Here is an 18760-nt window from a genome sequence, read left to right on the forward strand (position 1 = left end):
GTGGTGCTATTACTGACACAATCCATTTCAAATGTATTAGTGCTGGATTTGGAATCGAGTCCGACAATTGGTTGTAGAGATAGAGTAACGGTCTGAAAATTTCACATCACGATTATCGTGACCAAAATGATCACGGTTTATCGTATTATCACGGTATTCGTAAGAAATTGCTGAAAATGTTCAAAAAGTACTGAGAGACTCACTGAAATCATTTTACGTTTTATATTGAAAACTCGGACCCAAAAAGGATTGATACACTCATTTCTCCAAGGCTGCGCGTTTGCATCTGGGAGACGGTTGCCAACTTTGGTTGATGATGGACAGTATTAGCTAGACATATTTTCTCTGAAGCCCTCTGGGACATGCTTGTGAATTAGGGGCCCGGGCTATACAAATAAACTTGACTTGACTATTTACCATGTTTTTCAAAGCACTGTAATTATGGTACCACGGTTTTACTGATAAAGACAATTTGAAATGGTACGTTATCGTAAGGAATTTTATCACAAGTTATCATTAAAACCGGTTATCGTTACATCCGTAATTGGTTGATGATCTTTTCCCAGCCCCAGACCCTGAGGCACGCCTCTTTTGGCCGCTCCAGGCTAAAGATGAGCAGGCTTTTGGATGTGGAATGGCGCCTCAGGAGTTTAGGCTTCCGTCCTTCATGTGATGTCTTTTATCTGATAGCTTTTACCTTGATATTGTCCCCCCCCCCCCCCCCGTATTTATCTTGTGGTGCCTTTTTATTTCAAGGCTGTACTAGAAACACACCCATCTAACAGCCTAAATGATAAAGTGCAGCAGTAAAGAAGAGCATCCCATCCAACCTAATTGAGATGTCGTAGGTTCTCCCTGTTTGCCAAAATGCAATTCTGGATGTCCGGTATGACATCGAAACTCCCCCCGATTTTTTTTATCCCATTTTTATCCCCCGTTAGTGCTCATTTCAATTTATTTATCCTAGTTTGCTGCTCCACCCTCTGCCGATCTGGGGACAGCCGAAACTGGCTCCATGCTTCCTCCGAGACATGGGCAGCAGCCAGCCGCTTCTTTTCACCTGACAGGGGAAGCTTCACCGGTAGGACATAGCACGTGGGAGGATCACGCTATTCCAACGAGTTCCCCTCCCTCCAAACAGGCGCCCCTAACGAATAGAGGAGGCACCACATCAGCAACCAGGATATTGCATGTTTTGGTGTGGGGTTCCTATATGAAGGAAACCCCCAGGGGGCACGGGGAGAACATGCAAACTCCACACAGAAAGGCCCTTTTGACGACCCCACCCGGGCGGTGGGCACTCGAGGACATGCGGACGGGCACGCACTCATTCAGCGCTCACAGCGTCCCAGGTGGGAATCGAACCCAGGACCTTTTAGCTGTGAGGCGACAGCGCTTACCACTGTGCCACCGTGCCCCCCATGACATCGAAACTTATGAGTGCAGAGAACGCTGGACTCCTGTTAGATGAGTTTGGTGCCCTTTGCTATAAAGCGATTTTGAACATGTCTTTGCTGTTTATAAACTCACACCGGATTCCAAAAAGTGCTACATTAATAACATCGATGAATCATGATGATGATGATGATTTTGCCTCCCTCTCTCCGCAGCTCTCCCCCCTCCCATCCTGGTCGTGAGGCACTCACTGCAAAGCGCTAGAAGATGAGTAAGTCCCCGACCCCCAAGAGCACCCCGGTGCAGCAGAGCCCCAGCGATGAGCTCCATGAGGGGCTCCAGTCCCCTCAGCACTCCACGCCCAGCTCCGGACCCCAGCATAAGAAACGCATCTCCAGCCTCCTGCAGAGCCCGGTGAGACAGACAGCTGTGTTTCCTCTTCTCTCTCTCTCTCTCTCTCCCCCTCTCTCTATCTCTCCCTCTCTCTCTTCCCCCCTCTCTCTCTCTCCCTCTCTCTCTCTCTCTCTCCCTCTCTCTCTCTCTCTCTCTCTCTCTCTCTCGTCCCCCCCCTCTCTCTCTCCCCCTCTCTCTCTCTCTCTCTCCCTCTCTCTCTCTCCCCCTCTCTCTCTCTCTCCTCCTCTCTCCCTCCCTCTCCTCTCTCTCTCTCTCTCTTCCCCCTCATTAAATTCCCATAGATATGATTCTCTCCTCAGCTATGATTACATCTCTTCTCAATCGCCAATTGACATTAAGGGGGCTGCACACAGTGCTAGACCCCATTCAGAGTGTATGAGTGTGTGTTCCAGCATGTGGGAGGGGCCACAACGTGGTGACGCGGCTGAAGTGGTGTCGTGCACGAGGGTGGAGAGGGTGACGCTGCTGAAGTGGTGTCGTGCACGAGGGTGGAGAGGGTGATGCGGCTGAAGTGGTGTGGTGCACGAGGGTGGAGGGGGTGACGCAGCTGAAGTGGTGTCGTGCACGAGGGTGGATAGGGTGACGCGGCTGAAGTGGTGTCGTGCACAAGGGTGGAGAGGGTGACGCCGCTGAAGTGGTGTCGTGCACGAGGGTGGAGAGGGTGAAGCCGCTGAAGTGGTGTCATGTACGAGGGTGGAGAGGGTGACGCGGCTGAAGTGGTGTCGTGCACGAGGGTGGAGAGGGTGACGCCGCTGAAGTGGTGTCGTGCACGAGGGTGGAGAGGGTGACACTGCTGAAGTGGTGTCGTGCACGAGGGTGGAGAGGGTGACGCTGCTGAAGTGGTGTCGTGCACGAGGGGGGAGAGGGTGACGCTGCTGAAGTGGTGTCGTGCACGAGGGTGGAGAGGGTGACGCTGCTGAAGTGGTGTCGTGCACGAGGGTGGAGAGGGTGATGCGGCTGAAGTGGTGTGGTGCACGAGGGTGGAGAGGGTGACGCTGCTGAAGTGGTGTCGTGCACGAGGGTGGAGAGGGTGATGCGGCTGAAGTGGTGTGGTGCACGAGGGTGGAGAGGGTGACGCAGCTGAAGTGGTGTCGTGCACGAGGGTGGAGAGGGTGACGCTGCTGAAGTGGTGTCGTGCACGAGGGTGGAGAGGGTGATGCGGCTGAAGTGGTGTGGTGCACGAGGGTGGAGAGGGTGACGCAGCTGAAGTGGTGTCGTGCACGAGGGTGGAGAGGGTGACGCGGCTGAAGTGGTGTCGTGCACGAGGGTGGAGAGGGTGACGCCGCTGAAGTCGTGTCGTGCACGAGGGTGGAGAGGGTGAAGCCGCTGAAGTGGTGTCGTGCACGAGGGTGGAGAGGGTGAAGCCGCTGAAGTGGTGTCGTGCACGAGGGTGGAGAGGGTGACGCCGCTGAAGTGGTGTTGTGCACGAGGGTGGAGAGGGTGACGCACGCTGCTGAAGTGGTGTCGTGCACGAGGGTGGAGAGGGTGACGCTGCTGAAGTGGTGTCGTGCACGAGGGTGGAGAGGGTGACGCTGCTGAAGTGGTGTCGTGCACGAGGGTGGAGAGGGTGACGCTGCTGAAGTGGTGTCGTGCACGAGGGTGGAGAGGGTGACGCTGCTGAAGTGGTGTCGTGCACGAGGGTGGAGAGGGTGACGCCGCTGAAGTGGTGTCGTGCACGAGGGTGGAGAGGGTGACGCTGCTGAAGTGGTGTCGTGCACGAGGGTGGAGAGGGTGACGCTGCTGAAGTGGTGTCGTGCACGAGGGTGGAGAGGGTGATGCCGCTGAAGTGGTGTCGTGCACGAGGGTGGAGAGGGTGACGCCGCTGAAGTGGTGTCGTGCACGAGGGTGGAGAGGGTGACGCCGCTGAAGTGGTGTCGTGCACGAGGGTGGAGAGGGTGACGCGGCTGAAGTGGTGTCGTGCACGAGGGTGGAGAGGGTGACGCGGCTGAAGTGGTGTCGTGCACGAGGGTGGAGAGGGTGACGCCGCTGAAGTGATCTCGTGCACGAGGGTGGAGAGGGTGACGCCGCTGAAGTGGTGTCGTGCACGAGGGTGGAGAGGGTGACGCCGCTGAAGTGGTGTCGTGCACGAGGGTGGAGAGGGTGACGCACGCTGCTGAAGTGGTGTCGTGCACGAGGGTGGAGAGGGTGACGCTGCTGAAGTGGTGTCGTGCACGAGGGTGGAGAGGGTGACGCTGCTGAAGTGGTGTCGTGCACGAGGGTGGAGAGGGTGACGCTGCTGAAGTGGTGTCGTGCACGAGGGTGGAGAGGGTGACGCTGCTGAAGTGGTGTCGTGCACGAGGGTGGAGAGGGTGACGCTGCTGAAGTGGTGTCGTGCACGAGGGTGGAGATGGTGACGCTGCTGAAGTGGTGTCATGTACGAGGGTGGAGAGGGTGACGCTGCTGAAGTGGTGTCGTGCACGAGGGTGGAGAGGGTGACAGTGAGGAAGTGAATGGGTTGATGAAGAGCGGCTGACTCATTTAATGTAGTGGTTCTCCATTTGGTGTCCGGGGACAACCAGGGGTCCTTGTAGGGGTTCCAGGGGGTCCCCAGCAAAAAGGGGAATACTTTATTTTCACTATAATTCCATCCATAGGTAACACAATGACAGAATATATATGATTCTATTTTAGTAGTATTTTAGTCATGGGTTCAATACGTTTTCTGTAATAAAACATCTAAAAGCAAAATTATGATCAGATGACCCTGGGACAAAATCTGATCAAATCCATGGTCTAATTTGTGTCCGTTTTGGGGTCCTTGACTTGGAAATTGTGAGAATCACTGATTTAATGTGTTTTCTTGCCCTCGCATCTGAGGTGGGTGTCAGGGATAATCAATGCTGTGTATTATGAAACTCACATTTTTATTATTTGATGTGCATATACATGTGTGTGATATCTTCTCTGTGTGTGTGTGTGTGTGTGTGTGTGTGTGTGTGTGTGTGTGTGTGTGTGTGTGTGTGTGTGTGTGTGTGTGTGTGTGTGTGTGTGTGTAGTCGTTCAGGGAGGAGCTGGATGTGCTGATCCAGGAGCAGATGAAGAAGGGAGGCAGCTCATCTAACCTGTGGGCTCTGAGACAGCTGGCTGACTTCATGGCCTCGCATGGCTCGCCGGCTGCCCTGCCAGTCTCCCCTTCCAGTAGGTGCACCATAAATACCCTCATCTCACTCAATATACTGTATAAATGTTCATAAAGTACCTTTATACATATTAGTACCTTTTACATATTGGCTGTTAGCTGTATTAATAGTTCTACTCTATTTGTACAATTGTTTCAATACATCTGTCATATATATAGGTTGTTTGTTTTCACCCAAATGTATGTTAAATTAAATTTGTGGGATAGAGTGCTCTAGATAGATTCAATCTATCGATCTATAGTATTCCCATGTGTTTCTAATATTCAAAAAGTATCAAATAGACACAAATTTGCCAAAAGAGACAAATGTTATGGTAAAACACATTTTTTGTGTAGCCTCCATCTTGGAAATATGCAACTTAGGGTTAGAGACGCACCCAATCATATAGATAAGCATTCCAACTCGTTTCTAATGGTAAAAAAAAACACATAAAATAGTCATGAAGTTTGCATTTGTGGCTCATCTGGTTCAGAAGTTGCAGCTGAAATTGTTTTCGTGCGGCAGCCATATTGGACTTGGTGCCATGGCGACTGCGGAGGTCGTCCGCTTGGGGACTCTAAATTTGGTGCTTTTGCATGTTTCCCTAAGGCCCTAAATGCAGTAAATGGTCACTAGCACTACATACGTAATAATGTTATAAGCAAAAGAGGTGAGGACTGCCAAGAGATGACAGAAGACGAGGAGAAACTAAAGTCAAACTCACCTCTACAATCAAAGAGGAAACTTGAGGTGAATAGAATAGAATAGAATAGAATAGAATAGCCTTTATTGTCATTGCACAGTTCCCCATACAACGAAATTAAGAGTGCTTCAGCTGACACCACCAACAACAACATTAAGAACAGATAAGGACACTTGACACCTAGACGGGGGGCAAAAAAAGCAGGAACAAAACAATAATAAAATACTAATAAAATACTGCTGAGGTAGTAAAAAGAGTATTGCACGTTGATGTATTGTATTGCACAAGTTCATGTATTGCTCTAACAGAGGATTAACGGCTGCTGCTGTGATTGTTTAGAGTCCGGATGGCCCATGCGGGAAAAAGCTGTTTTTTAGTCTGTTTGTGCGACTCTTGATGCGCCTGTACCTCCTGCCCGAGGGCAGCAGGCTGAGCAGGTGATGATGACCAGGGTGGAGGTGGTCGCGGATGATCCGCTCTGCCCTGGAGAGACAGCGGGAGCTGGCTATGTCGTCTAGGGAGGGGAGAGAGAGGACAGCCGGTTATCCTCTCGGCTGTCCTGATCACCCTACAAGAAGGTGTAGCCTTTCTCTAGTTTACATTCAGGAGTCAATGTCAACAGGTCAGAACGTCTTGGCACTTCAGCGATGTCCATTTTGGGTAGGTTGTGGAGCGATTTAGTGTCATAAAAACATAATAATAATCATAATAATAATTTAAACAATCATATCTATTGTTAGCCCAGGTGTTGCGCTGTTAGCTCAGTGTTGGGGCCCCAGTGCTTTCAACTCTTTTCCAAGGAAAGTTGCTTGACTGCTGAAAAAGCTCAGGAGAAGTGATAGGCTTTTTTGCAATCTATATAAATCAATAAATCAATATATATTTGTGACAGTATCCGCTCTTAGCAGAGGGAGGGGTCAGTTGTGCCACCTGCTTGCATCAGGATAGGCTGCTGATTTTCATTCCCATTCATTGTTTGACTTTTCTGCCTTAGTCTATAGTGGGCCTCCCCCCCCCCAGACAAAGAACAGTCAGTCTATTCACCTTATTCTTTGCCCATACAAGGACGCTTCTGCATGACGTAATTTTATAATCGTCTTTCCGGTTTTAGACACGGAAGTAGATTACGCGTACCGTAGTCATTTTTAGACTTGCCAAAAAGCTGTTTTCAAGCAAAAAACAAACTGTTTTAAAGTTTTAATATTTTTCGGGGGAGAACGTAACATATATGTGACCAGTTTATCAGAATAACGCCTATTTGGAAATATTTAACGAGCAGCGAGGACTGGCTGTGCTGGCACCGGTCGGACTAGCTATCTGTCAAACCCTACTGTAGACTACTGGCAGTGAGAAAACACTGTCGACGTGCTTTTGTAACTAACGTTAAATGCCGACCGGGTACAGCCATCGGCTCCTCGCAGCAGTAACGCTATGAACATGTAACTGAAGTTGGTACAGTAGCTTAATTCTGAATGTTGCCAAACTTCATTGATTATTATAGTGACGTTTTGTTTTGAAATTGGCCGCCAACTAGCGCTGAACCGGAAGAACAAATACAATTGCGTGTAACGCGGAAGAGAGGAAAAGTGGGCGTGGTGAATAAGGTGATGTGGGCCTCCCCCCCAGACAAAGCTTGGAAAAAGGCTCCTCCCTCGCTCAATTCCTGGATGCCTATGGGATCATGATGATGTTATTTGATCCCATAGACACTCAACAACTGAGCCAAGATAGCCTGATATTACTGTTTGATTTCAGACTACACCAAATACATAGAGGTCCCTACCAACACACCCCACCACCTCCTCCTGAAGCCACCTGAACTCAGCTGAACTCCCCCCCCCCCCCCCCCCCCCCCCCCACACTGACATGAGCCCCCCCCCCCACCGTCACTTTGTCGCTGGGCTTCACTCGTCACTTAAAGTACAGCTGCTTCTCCTACCAGAACTCTATACCTTTAGATTACTCTTGCTAACTCCATCGTGCACCGCTCAGACTGTAACTCATATTTAATTAATGCCTATTTAACTCCGACTGTAAATTCATCTAAATTCACTGCCTATTTAACACCTGTTTAACTCGGACTGTAATTTCATGTAAATTAATATTGTATGCCTGCTGAACACTCCTCCACGCGTGTATATATTGTATATATTGTATATATTGTATTGTATATTGGGCTGCACTTGCAATGTTGTGATTGTCCTTTTTGTTGTTTTTCCTATTTCTTTATCTGAATATTGACATGACCGATACGCTGCATAATGACACTAAGACAAATATAATGTAAATGATCACTGTCTCTCCCTCCTCTCCTCTCTCTTTATGTACAGTAGGCTATATACATTATCACTGTCTCTCCCTCCTCTCCTCTCTCTCTTTATGTACAGTAGGCTATATACATTATCACTGTCTCTCCCTCCTCTCCTCTCTCTTTATGTACAGTAGGCTATATACATTATCACTGTCTCTCCCTCCTCTCCTCTCTCTCTTTATGTACAGTAGGCTATATACATTATCACTGTCTCTCCCTCCTCTCCTCTCTCTCTTTATGTACAGTAGGCTATATACATTATCACTGTCTCTCCCTCCTCTCCTCTCTCTCTTTATGTACAGTAGGCTATATACATTATCACTGTCTCTCCCTCCTCTCCTCTCTCTTTATGTACAGTAGGCTATATACATTATCACTGTCTCTCCCTCCTCTCCCCTCTCTCTTTATGTACAGTAGGCTATATACATTATCACTGTCTCTCCCTCCTCTCCTCTCTCTCTTTATGTACAGTAGGCTATATACATTATCACTGTCTCTCCCTCCTCTCCTCTCTCTCTTTATGTACAGTAGGCTATATACATTATCACTGTCTCTCCCTCCTCTCCCCTCTCTCTTTATGTACAGTAGGCTATATACATTATCACTGTCTCTCCCTCCTCTCCTCTCTCTCTTTATGTACAGTAGGCTATATACATTATCACTGTCTCTCCCTCCTCTCCTCTCTCTCTTTATGTACAGTAGGCTATATACATTATCACTGTCTCTCCCTCCTCTCCTCTCTCTCTTTATGTACAGTAGGCTATATACATTATCACTGTCTCTCCCTCCTCTCCCCTCTCTCTTTATGTACAGTAGGCTATATACATTATCACTGTCTCTCCCTCCTCTCCCCTCTCTCTTTATGTACAGTAGGCTATATACATTATCACTGTCTCTCCCTCCTCTCCTCTCTCTCTTTATGTACAGTAGGCTATATACATTATCACTGTCTCTCCCTCCTCTCCTCTCTCTCTTTATGTACAGTAGGCTATATACATTATCACTGTCTCTCCCTCCTCTCCTCTCTCTCTTTATGTACAGTAGGCTATATACATTATCACTGTCTCTCCCTCCTCTCCTCTCTCTCTGTATGTACAGTAGGCTATATACATTATCACTGTCTCTCCCTCCTCTCCCCTCTCTCTCTGTATGTACAGTAGGCTATATACATTATCACTGTCTCTCCCTCCTCTCCCCTCTCTCTCTTTATGTACAGTAGGCTATATACATTATCACTGTCTCTCCCTCCTCTCCCCTCTCTCTCTTTATGTACAGTAGGCTATATACATTATCACTGTCTCTCCCTCCTCTCCCCTCTCTCTCTCTCTCTGTATGTACAGTAGGCTATATACATTATCACTGTCTCTCCCTCCTCTCCTCTCTCTCTTTATGTACAGTAGGCTATATACATTATCACTGTCTCTCCCTCCTCTCCCCTCTCTCTCTTTATGTACAGTAGGCTATATACATTATCACTGTCTCTCCCTCCTCTCCCCTCTCTCTCTCTCTCTGTATGTACAGTAGGCTATATACGTAAATGATCACTGTCTCTCCCTCCTCTCCCCTCTCTCTCTCTCTCTGTATGTACAGTAGGCTATATAAAATATCTCTCTCTCGCTCTCTCTCTGTATGTACAGTAGGCTATATAAATGATCACTGTCTCTCTCTCCCTCCCTCTCACCCACCATACAGACATGATGATGGTGACAGCCATCAACGACCTGCAGGGCTGGGAGCCTGGCAGCATGGTGAAGGGGGAGAGGCTGATGCGCTGCAAGCTGGCCAGTGTGCATCGCCTGGCCGACCTGTACGGCTGGTCCCAGATCAGCCGCACCTGCCTCACTGTCAGTACCATCATCCCTGCACGTTGCATTCTATTTGTGGTGCCTCCACCGTGGGAGATGATTTGTGGGACATTAATTCGTCATGGTGGTATCTGTGTGTGCAGTACACACATTCTTTTGAACACAAGAACAACACAATATAAACGTTATTCTTAGGCAACAGGTCCCCCCCCCCCCCCCATAGAATAGATCAGGGGTTCTCAATGTGGGGTCCGGGCACCGCAGGGATCCTTGATGGGCTTCCAGGGGGTCCCCAGCAAACTTCACCATTATTTCATTTACAAGATGTTAACACAATTAGAGCATGTAGACGAATGACTTGTTTTTTGATCATAGCTTTTCTGTTCTCTCTCTACCTACAATACAGTCATGGGATTCTGGACAATATAGAGATATAATATATAAAGATATTCTTAGATTTGGGTTCAAGAGGCAAAATCTCACCAAATCGGGGTCCATGGCTCTAATATGGACTTATTATGGACTTGATTGAGAATCACTGGAATATATACAGAATATATACGGAATAATATATACAGAATATATACAGAATAATATATACAGAATATATACAGTATATATACAGAATAATATATACAGAATATATACAGTATATAATTATACAGAATATATACAGTATATATACAGAATAATATATACAGAATATATACAGTATATAATAATATATACAGAATATATACAGTATATATACAGAATAATATATACAGAATATATACAGTATATATACAGAATAATATATACAGAATATATACAGTATATAATAATATATACAGAATATATACAGTATATATACAGAATAATATATACAGAATATATACAGTATATATACAGAATAATATATACAGAATATATACAGTAGGTCACTTAGATTTTGGAGCACCTCGCTGCATTAATTTAATTGAATATTAATGAGGAAAGAGCGATATTGTTGAAACTACTCTTTAACTCCTGAATGCTTTAGGATACAGAGTTCATATTATACCACCTGCATGTTATCAGATGTATGTTACCCTGACTCTGTCGTCTGCCCCAACATTGGTGGTTTTGCCTGCAGAGCACCGTCACTTATATTCCCAGCTTCGGGTGCAAGCGTTTGATACGATTGAGAAGCTTTTAATAGCAGAAAATATCCCGTTTTTCCCATGTCAAGAAAAATCACCTCTTGAATTGAATGAAATTGATTCCTAGTGTCCACTGTATCCAAATATGGACTTCTTCTTTCCACTATCTCTCTTCGTGCAGCTCTCTGTCTCATGTCTCTGTCTCATGTCTCTGTCTCTGTCTCTGTCTCTGTCTCTGTCTCTGTCTCTGTCTCTGTCTCTGCTCCCTCTGTGCCCCACTTCTCCTGCCTCTTCAGCTATCCATTTCACTTCACTGTTCCGTATTCATGACTTCTCTATTCATTCAGCTGGAAATGTCAAATGTCCAAAAAGCCACATTGTAGCAATTACGGAAAAGAGCATAATAATAACGACGACGACGACGACGACGAGGATGATGATGATGATGATGATGATGATAATGATGATGATGATGATGATGATAATGATAATTATTATTATTATGATCAAGGATTCAGTCAAAGACTTGAAAGACGGGTTGTCATGCAGCAGCAGATGCAGATTTATCTCTATATTGTTATTGTGTGTGTGTGTGTGTGTGTGTGTGTGTGTGTGTGTGTGTGTGCGCGTGTGTGTGTGTGTGTGTGTGTGTGTGTGTGCGTGTGCGTGTGTGCGTGCGTGCCTCTCTGACAGCTGCGTGTCAGTAAGGAACAGGAACACTTCCTGGTGCTTCCAGACGGCCTGGCCTACAGTGAGGTGACTGCATCCAGTCTGGTGAGTAATCATCACACTTTGAGTTAGAAAGATAGAGATTGCTTTGCCAATATTGCTCTTTTTATTGAAAGTTAGATTCAGTGTCGTAAGCCTAATATGATGATATGATGCAGTTTGATTCCCTTTGCATTGTCTCAATACTCAATACTACACTGTCTCTCTATAGGAAGCCCTGCCTGCACCAATCCTAATGTGACATTTAGATTCCACACAAGTATGCATGATCTGTAGCCTTGACTTAACATACAATCTTCAAGATGCACCATTATTTGTTTGAATTTTGAGCGGTCGATTATCCTTTTTGAAGAAGTCAGTATCACTTTGTGTATTATAATTGCCTGCGTCCAGACCTTCCAATCCGCCCACTTCACCCAGGTGGCTGCTTCTGTTCTGGCATCGGGACACGCAACAGCGATTTCCTCGGACTAACGATTAGCCAATCAGCGTCAATAAACAGGGCAACAGGCGGGGCTAACGCCATGGTCAAGTGCACCAGACCTAACAAAAGGCAACTGCTATAGACGAGATAGGTGCTGCTATCAAGGCTGTTTTAAATCGATTAAATGTAAAAAAAAAAAAAAGAGGTTGAATGTGAATCTCCTGGGGGATCTCCATCATGGAAATGGGTTAAAGTGGAGGCGATGTCAGGCTGAACAAGGAAATGGAGCGTAATGAGTTGACGGTTCAGTCTGATATCAGGCTAATAGACCCTTTTCATGGTGGCCATTCTGCCTTTTAGACACACAATGGGGCTGTGAAAAGGGTCTATTAGGGCTAGAAGTGATTTGGGAAGAAAACTATTTGTGAGAAGCGGCTGCTGATGGCTGATGCTGTGCTGATGTTGTGCTCCCCAGGTGAAGGTGAATATTTTGGGGGAGGTGGTGGAGAAGGGCAGCACCAGCCTGGGCGTGGACATGGAGAAGTTCAGCCTGCACTCGGCCATCTACTCTGCCCGGCCAGACGCTCGCTGCCTGCTGCACCTGCACACCCCAGCTACGGCCGCGGTGAGTCTGCCTGCCTGCCTGCCTACCTGGGACGGGCCCAGGGGACGGGTTGGCATCAGCCCAGTACTTGTCCCATCTTGTTCAGAGGAAACCCCGCTACCCTACTGTTGGTCATATCCACGCACACTCTCTCTCTCTCTCTCTCTCTCTCTCACACTCACTCACTCATTCACTCTCACACACACACACACACACACACACACATAGGGCTTTCACACCGGCAGGGCTCCGTGCCGGTTCCGAAGATGGTTGGTTTTTCCTTGGGAACCGTGACATCATCAGAAGAAGAAGGCAGTGACAACATGGAGAAAAATAATTTGCAGCGGTCTGCTGAGGAAACCAAATGTTTAGTGGCAATTTGGGCATCTACCAAATTTCAAGAAAAGCTAGAAAGCAGTACAAGAAATAACTAGTTGTATGCCGAACTTGCGGAAGAGATGGCCAAGGCTGGGTTCACTCGAACGCCAGACCAAATAATTAAAAAACCTAAAAAACTGAAGAAGGACTACCGAATAATGTCCTCCCACTTTGCTTCCGCTTAAACTGGTGTGAACGTGGGCTGGTTCGCCAGAAAGCACCAAGGTTCTGAGACTCCAGAACGGAACCAGAGCCAGAACCAGAACCGTGTCTGTCTGAAAGTGGTAACAGAGGCATGGCTGAGGGGGAGATAGAGCGGGCTAAACATGTTGGTAACACTTCATAATACTGTAACACAAAAAATGGGTAGTTACTGAGGAACGAGTAAGGAACGAACCATTAGTTCATGAATAGTTAATGATTACCGGTAGTTAATGAGTAGTTGATAGGTAGTTCCTTAATGGTAGTTAATTAAGAACCGACCATTAGTTACCATGTTAACGAACCAGTAAGTAATGATTACTTCCCTAAAAAAAATGTTTTTAATTTGTTTTCATTCACTAGTTCATTAATAGTTAATCGGTAGTTCCTTAAAGATCCTTAATGGTAGTTATTTAAGAACTGACCATTAGTTCCCATGGTAGTTACTTAAGAACTGACCATTAGTTACCATGTTAACGAACCAGTAAGTAATGATTACTTCCCTAAAAAAAACTTTTTCATTTGTTTTCATTCACTAGTTCATTAATAGTTAATCGGTAGTTCCTTAAAGATCCTTAATGGTAGTTACTTAAGAACTGACCATTAGTTACCATGTTAACGAACCAGTAATTAATGATTACTTCCTTAATTCTTTTTTAATATTTCACTAGTTGTTAAGTAATGGTAAAGTAAGCAGGAAGTAATGGTGTATTCCTTAGTAACTACTCAGTAAGATGTACTGCTTTACTTGAGGGGGCACAAACATGTTAAGTAATGGTAAAGTAAGCAGTACATCTTCCTGAGTTGTTACTAAGGGATACACCATTACTTCCTGCTTACTTTACCATTAGTTCCCATGTTTGTGCCCCCTCAAGTAAAGCAGTACATCTTACCGAGTTGTTAGTAAGGAATGCACCATTACTTCCTGCTTACTTTACCATTACTTAACATGTTTGTGCCCCCTCAAGTAAAGCAGTACATCTTACTGAGTAGTTACTAAGGAATACACCATTACTTCCTGCTTACTTTACCATTACTTAACAACTAGTGAAATGTTTAAAAAAATATAAGGAAGTAATCATTACTTACTGGTTCGTTAACATGGTAATTAATGGTAATTAATTACAATGGTAAGTAACTACCATGGGAACTAATGGTCAGTTCTTAAGTAACTACCATTAAGGATCTTTAAGGAACTACCGATTAACTATTAATGAACTAGTGAATGAAAACAAATGAAAAAAAGTTTTTTTTAGGGAAGTAATCATTACTTACTGGTTCGTTAACATGGTAACTAATGGTCAGTTCTTAAGTAACTACCATTAAGGAACTACCTATCAACTACTCATTAACTAATCATTAACTATTCATGAACTAATGGTTCGTTCCTTACTCGTTCCTCAGTAACTACCCATTTTTTGTGTTACAGTATTATGAAGTGTTACCAACATGTTTTCTGTTCAGACTCCGATGGTGAACCATTAATAGTGAATATTGATACTGGCAGCAGCAGACACCTGACTGGGACTGTGTGTAACTATGGCAGGTGATTGTCTATGTTAAGAAAAAGGACGGAATTTAAAGAACAATTCCAGTGTGAATGGAGTTTTTGCTCATCTTCTGACATTCCGGCAAGTGTTTCCCAGTGCTTTTATCATGAGCTATTTGCTACTTTCCCTATCTTCTCCGACCATTTTGAGATAAATGTGTAAAAATAATTTGTTTTGTTTCTTTATTACAATGACTATAGCTGACGGAAGCATGTTGTTTTGATTTGTCTGACTGGGTTGAATTTGACGTAGGGTGGCTCCTAACGTAACCACAGAGAACGTTCGCTATTGGTTGAAATCTTTATTTTGGAGAGGAAAACGCGAGAAGCAGAAAGCAGATGTCAGACGCCCCCTCCTGTCTCGTCTCAGCTCTTGCGATGTTCCTCGCCTGATATTAGTCTTCTGATGCAACTATGCGAAATGCAGTTGATGGACCCACAGTGCAATCATCTGGCTTCACAACATTGGGATGATGCTGTTTGGAGTTAGTCATTTCATCGTCAGTTTTTGCCCTTTTTGGAACTCTTAACGCTCGGTTCACACGGGGCGCTACTCAGAAGCAGCGCTGAAGCAGCTCTTCACGGAAGCTTCGAGCAGGAGCCTTGCCATTCACGCCAGAAGCACTCTCTTTATAACAGCGATTTACTCGCAGATGTCATCCAACTGAAGTCAACTGCAATCCATCCGCAGTTGCGTCACCTCTGAAAAAGAGAAAATAAATGTTCTCCCAAATAGAATTACAAGTGCTTGTGTGGATGAGGCAAAAAAAAAGTTGATTGAAAAGTGTGTGTGTGTGTGTGTTGTGCGTGTGCGTGTGCGTGTGTGTGTGTGTGTGTGTGTGTGTGTGTGTGTGTGTGTGTGTGTGTGATTTCAGCAGCACACCATGGCTGTGGTGTTTAATGGACAGAACCTATCTGTCCCATCTATGAGGCTGGTATTCTGTTAGGTCAGTGATACTCAACCTGAGGCTCTAGGAGAGCCACATGCGGCTCCCTTACTTACAATAAATAAATACCTAAATAAATACCTAAATAAATACATAAATAAATACATAAATAAATAAAATAAAATAAAGGGAGGAAAGGGACCTTTTTTTTTAGATGGTGGCTCTTGCAAAGATCCCCACCCCCCCCTCAAAAAGAAATGTAGCTCCTGAGTATAAGCAAGGTTGCGTACCACTGCTGTAGGTCCTTACCCACAGCCTCGGCCTGTTTGACATCATGCAGCTTGTTACTTATAGGTTGAACCCGGGGAATATAGCCACTATGTCTGTGATGAGACAGCCTGCATGTACACGGAGCAGGTGTGCTCTCTATTTGGGTCAATGTGGTGATCTTCAGCCGGCGGCATTAAGGGCCCATCTTCTGTTCCATCTCCCGCTCTGATGACATTGACATTGGGGATTCCTGCTCAGCTTTGGTGGTGTGAATTTTGTCTGCTGCTTGTGGGAAACAGATACTGTAGACTGTAACGGTACTGTCCCTGCTGCCATGATAGCACCATGCTCTTCAGATCCCCAGACAGTGCAAGAGTAACGGATGATTGTCACCTGCTGTAGATGCCACCATCTGCTCAAAAATCAAGCCCTTATTTCTTCCAGGAGAGATAGAAATGCATGACTAGACCCATCTTCACCTCATCCTCTGACATCCTAAATGGATAAATGCGTGGATGAAACATTCTCTCATCATGTTTGACCTCTCCATCTGTCTCTCCTTTTGAACAAGGCAGCAGCCATATTTAAACAAGGCAGCAGCCATATTTAAACAAGGCAGCAGCCATATTTAAACAAGGCAGCAGCCATATTTAAACAAGGCAGCAGCCATATTTAAACAAGGCAGCAGCCATATTTAAACAAGGCAGCAGCCATATTTAAACAAGGCAGCAGCCATATTAGTGCAAAAACAAAGACGTGCACAGGTTGTGGTGAAATCATCAGTTTTTGCTTCAGTAAATCAGAGAGAAGGAGGTATTATGATGACGTGAACAATCTCCTCCTCTAAAGTGTATGGAGTTTACACATGCAAAACGCAGAATCAGAACTGTCCCTTTTCATGTACACAATGACATTAGCAACACAAAGCTTTCTATGGGTTAGTGTTTCTAAAAGATATGTTGACATAGCATGCTGCTGTTGATGTGGGACAGACTTTAAATATGATATCACACGGCCACTGTCCAGGACTGACTTCAGTCTGTGTGTCCAGGACTGACTTCAGTCTGTGTGTCCAGGACTGACTTCAGTCTGTGTGTCCAGGACTGACTTCAGGCTGTGTGTGTGTCCAGGACTGACTTCAGGCTGTGTGTCCAGGACTGACTTCAGTCTGTCTGTGTGTCCAGGACTGACTTCAGTCTGTGTGTCCAGGACTGACTTCAGTCTGTGTGTCCAGGACTGACTTCAGTCTGTGTGTCCAGGACTGACTTCAGTCTGTGTGCCCAGGACTGACTTCAGTCTGTGTGTCCAGGACTGACTTCAGTCTGTCTGTGTGTCCAGGACTGACTTCAGGCTGTCTGTGTGTCCAGGACTGACTTCAGTCTGTGTGTCCACCAGGACTGACTTCAGCCTGTCTGTGTGTGTTCAGGACTGACTTCTGTCTGTGTGTCCAGGACTGACTTCTGTCTGTCTGTGTGTCCAGCACTGACTTCAGGCTGTCTGTGTGTCCAGGACTGACTTCAGTCTGTCTGTGTATCCAGGACTGACTGCTGTCTGTGTGTCCAGGACTGACTTCAGCCTGTCTGTGTATCCAGGACTGACTGCTGTCTGTGTGTCCAGGACTGACTTCAACCTGTCTGTGTGTCCAGGACTGACTTCAGCCTGTCTGTGTGTCCAGGACTGACTTCTGTCTGTCTGTGTGTCCAGGACTGACTTCTGTCTGTCTGTGTGTCCAGGACTGACTTCAGCCTGTCTGTGTGTCCAGGACTGACTTCAGGCTGTCTGTGTGTCCAGGACTGACTTCAGTCTGTCTGTGTATCCAGGACTGACTGCTGTCTGTGTGTCCAGGACTGACTTCAGCCTGTCTGTGTGTCCAGGACTGACTGCTGTCTGTGTGTCCAGGACTGACTTCAGCCTGTCTGTGTGTCCAGCACTGACTTCAGGCTGTCTGTGTGTCCAGGACTGACTTCAGTCTGTCTGTGTATCCAGGACTGACTGCTGTCTGTGTGTCCAGGACTGACTTCAGCCTGTCTGTGTGTCCAGGACTGACTGCTGTCTGTGTGTCCAGGACTGACTTCAGCCTGTCTGTGTGTCCAGGACTGACTTCAGCCTGTCTGTGTGTCCAGGACTGACTTCAGCCTGTCTGTGTGTCCAGGACTGACTTCAGTCTGTCTGTGTGTCCAGGACTGACTTCAGCCTGTCTGTGTGTCCAGGACTGACTTCAGTCTGTCTGTGTGTCCAGGACTGACTTCAGCCTGTCTGTGTGTCCAGGACTGACTTCAGCCTGTCTGTGTGTCCAGGACTGACTTCAGTCTGTCTGTGTGTCCAGGACTGACTTCAGTCTGTCTGTTTGTCCAGGACTGACTTCAGTCTGTCTGTGTGTCTAGGACTGACTTCAGTCTGTGTGTCCAGGACTGACTTGTCTGTCTGTGTGTCCAGGACTGACTTCAGTCTGTCTGTGTGTCCAGGACTGACTTCAACCTGTCTGTGTGTCCAGGACTGACTTCAGTCTGTCTGTGTGTCCAGGACTGACTTCAGTCTGTCTGTGTGTCCAGGACTGACTTCAGTCTGTGTGTCCAGGACTGACTTCAGTCTGTCTGTGTGTCCAGGACTGACTTCAGTCTGTCTGTGTGTCCAGGACTGACTTCAACCTGTCTGTGTGTCCAGGACTGACTTCAGTCTGTCTGTGTGTCCAGGACTGACTTCAACCTGTCTGTGTGTCCAGGACTGACTTCAGTCTGTCTGTGTGTCCAGGACTGTCTTCAGTCTGTCTGTGTGTCCAGGACTGACTTCTGTCTGTCTGTCTGTGTGTGTCCAGAACTGACTTCAGCCTGTCTGTGTGTCCAGGACTGA

General features: G+C 46.3%; 1 protein-coding gene across 4 annotated transcripts in view; it reads left to right on the forward strand.

Moving 5' to 3' along the window:
• Window positions 1–1662: 1662 nt before the first annotated feature.
• Window positions 1663–18760, forward strand: part of add2 (adducin 2 (beta)) — a gene marked incomplete at both ends in the record, with an annotated part of 35725 nt that continues 18627 nt past the window's right edge. For all 4 annotated transcript variants that reach the window (XM_083644194.1, XM_083644196.1, XM_083644193.1 and 1 more), the window contains 5 exons: window positions 1663–1809; window positions 4806–4947; window positions 9635–9786; window positions 11562–11642; window positions 12497–12646. In XM_083644194.1, coding sequence (XP_083500320.1) covers window positions 1663–1809; window positions 4806–4947; window positions 9635–9786; window positions 11562–11642; window positions 12497–12646 — 672 coding nt within the window. The remainder of the gene's footprint in view (window positions 1810–4805; window positions 4948–9634; window positions 9787–11561; window positions 11643–12496; window positions 12647–18760) is intronic.

The sequence above is a fragment of the Poromitra crassiceps genome, assembly GCF_964638095.1.
Source record: "Poromitra crassiceps genome assembly, chromosome: 10".
In the NCBI taxonomy this organism is placed as follows: domain Eukaryota; kingdom Metazoa; phylum Chordata; class Actinopteri; order Beryciformes; family Melamphaidae; genus Poromitra; species Poromitra crassiceps.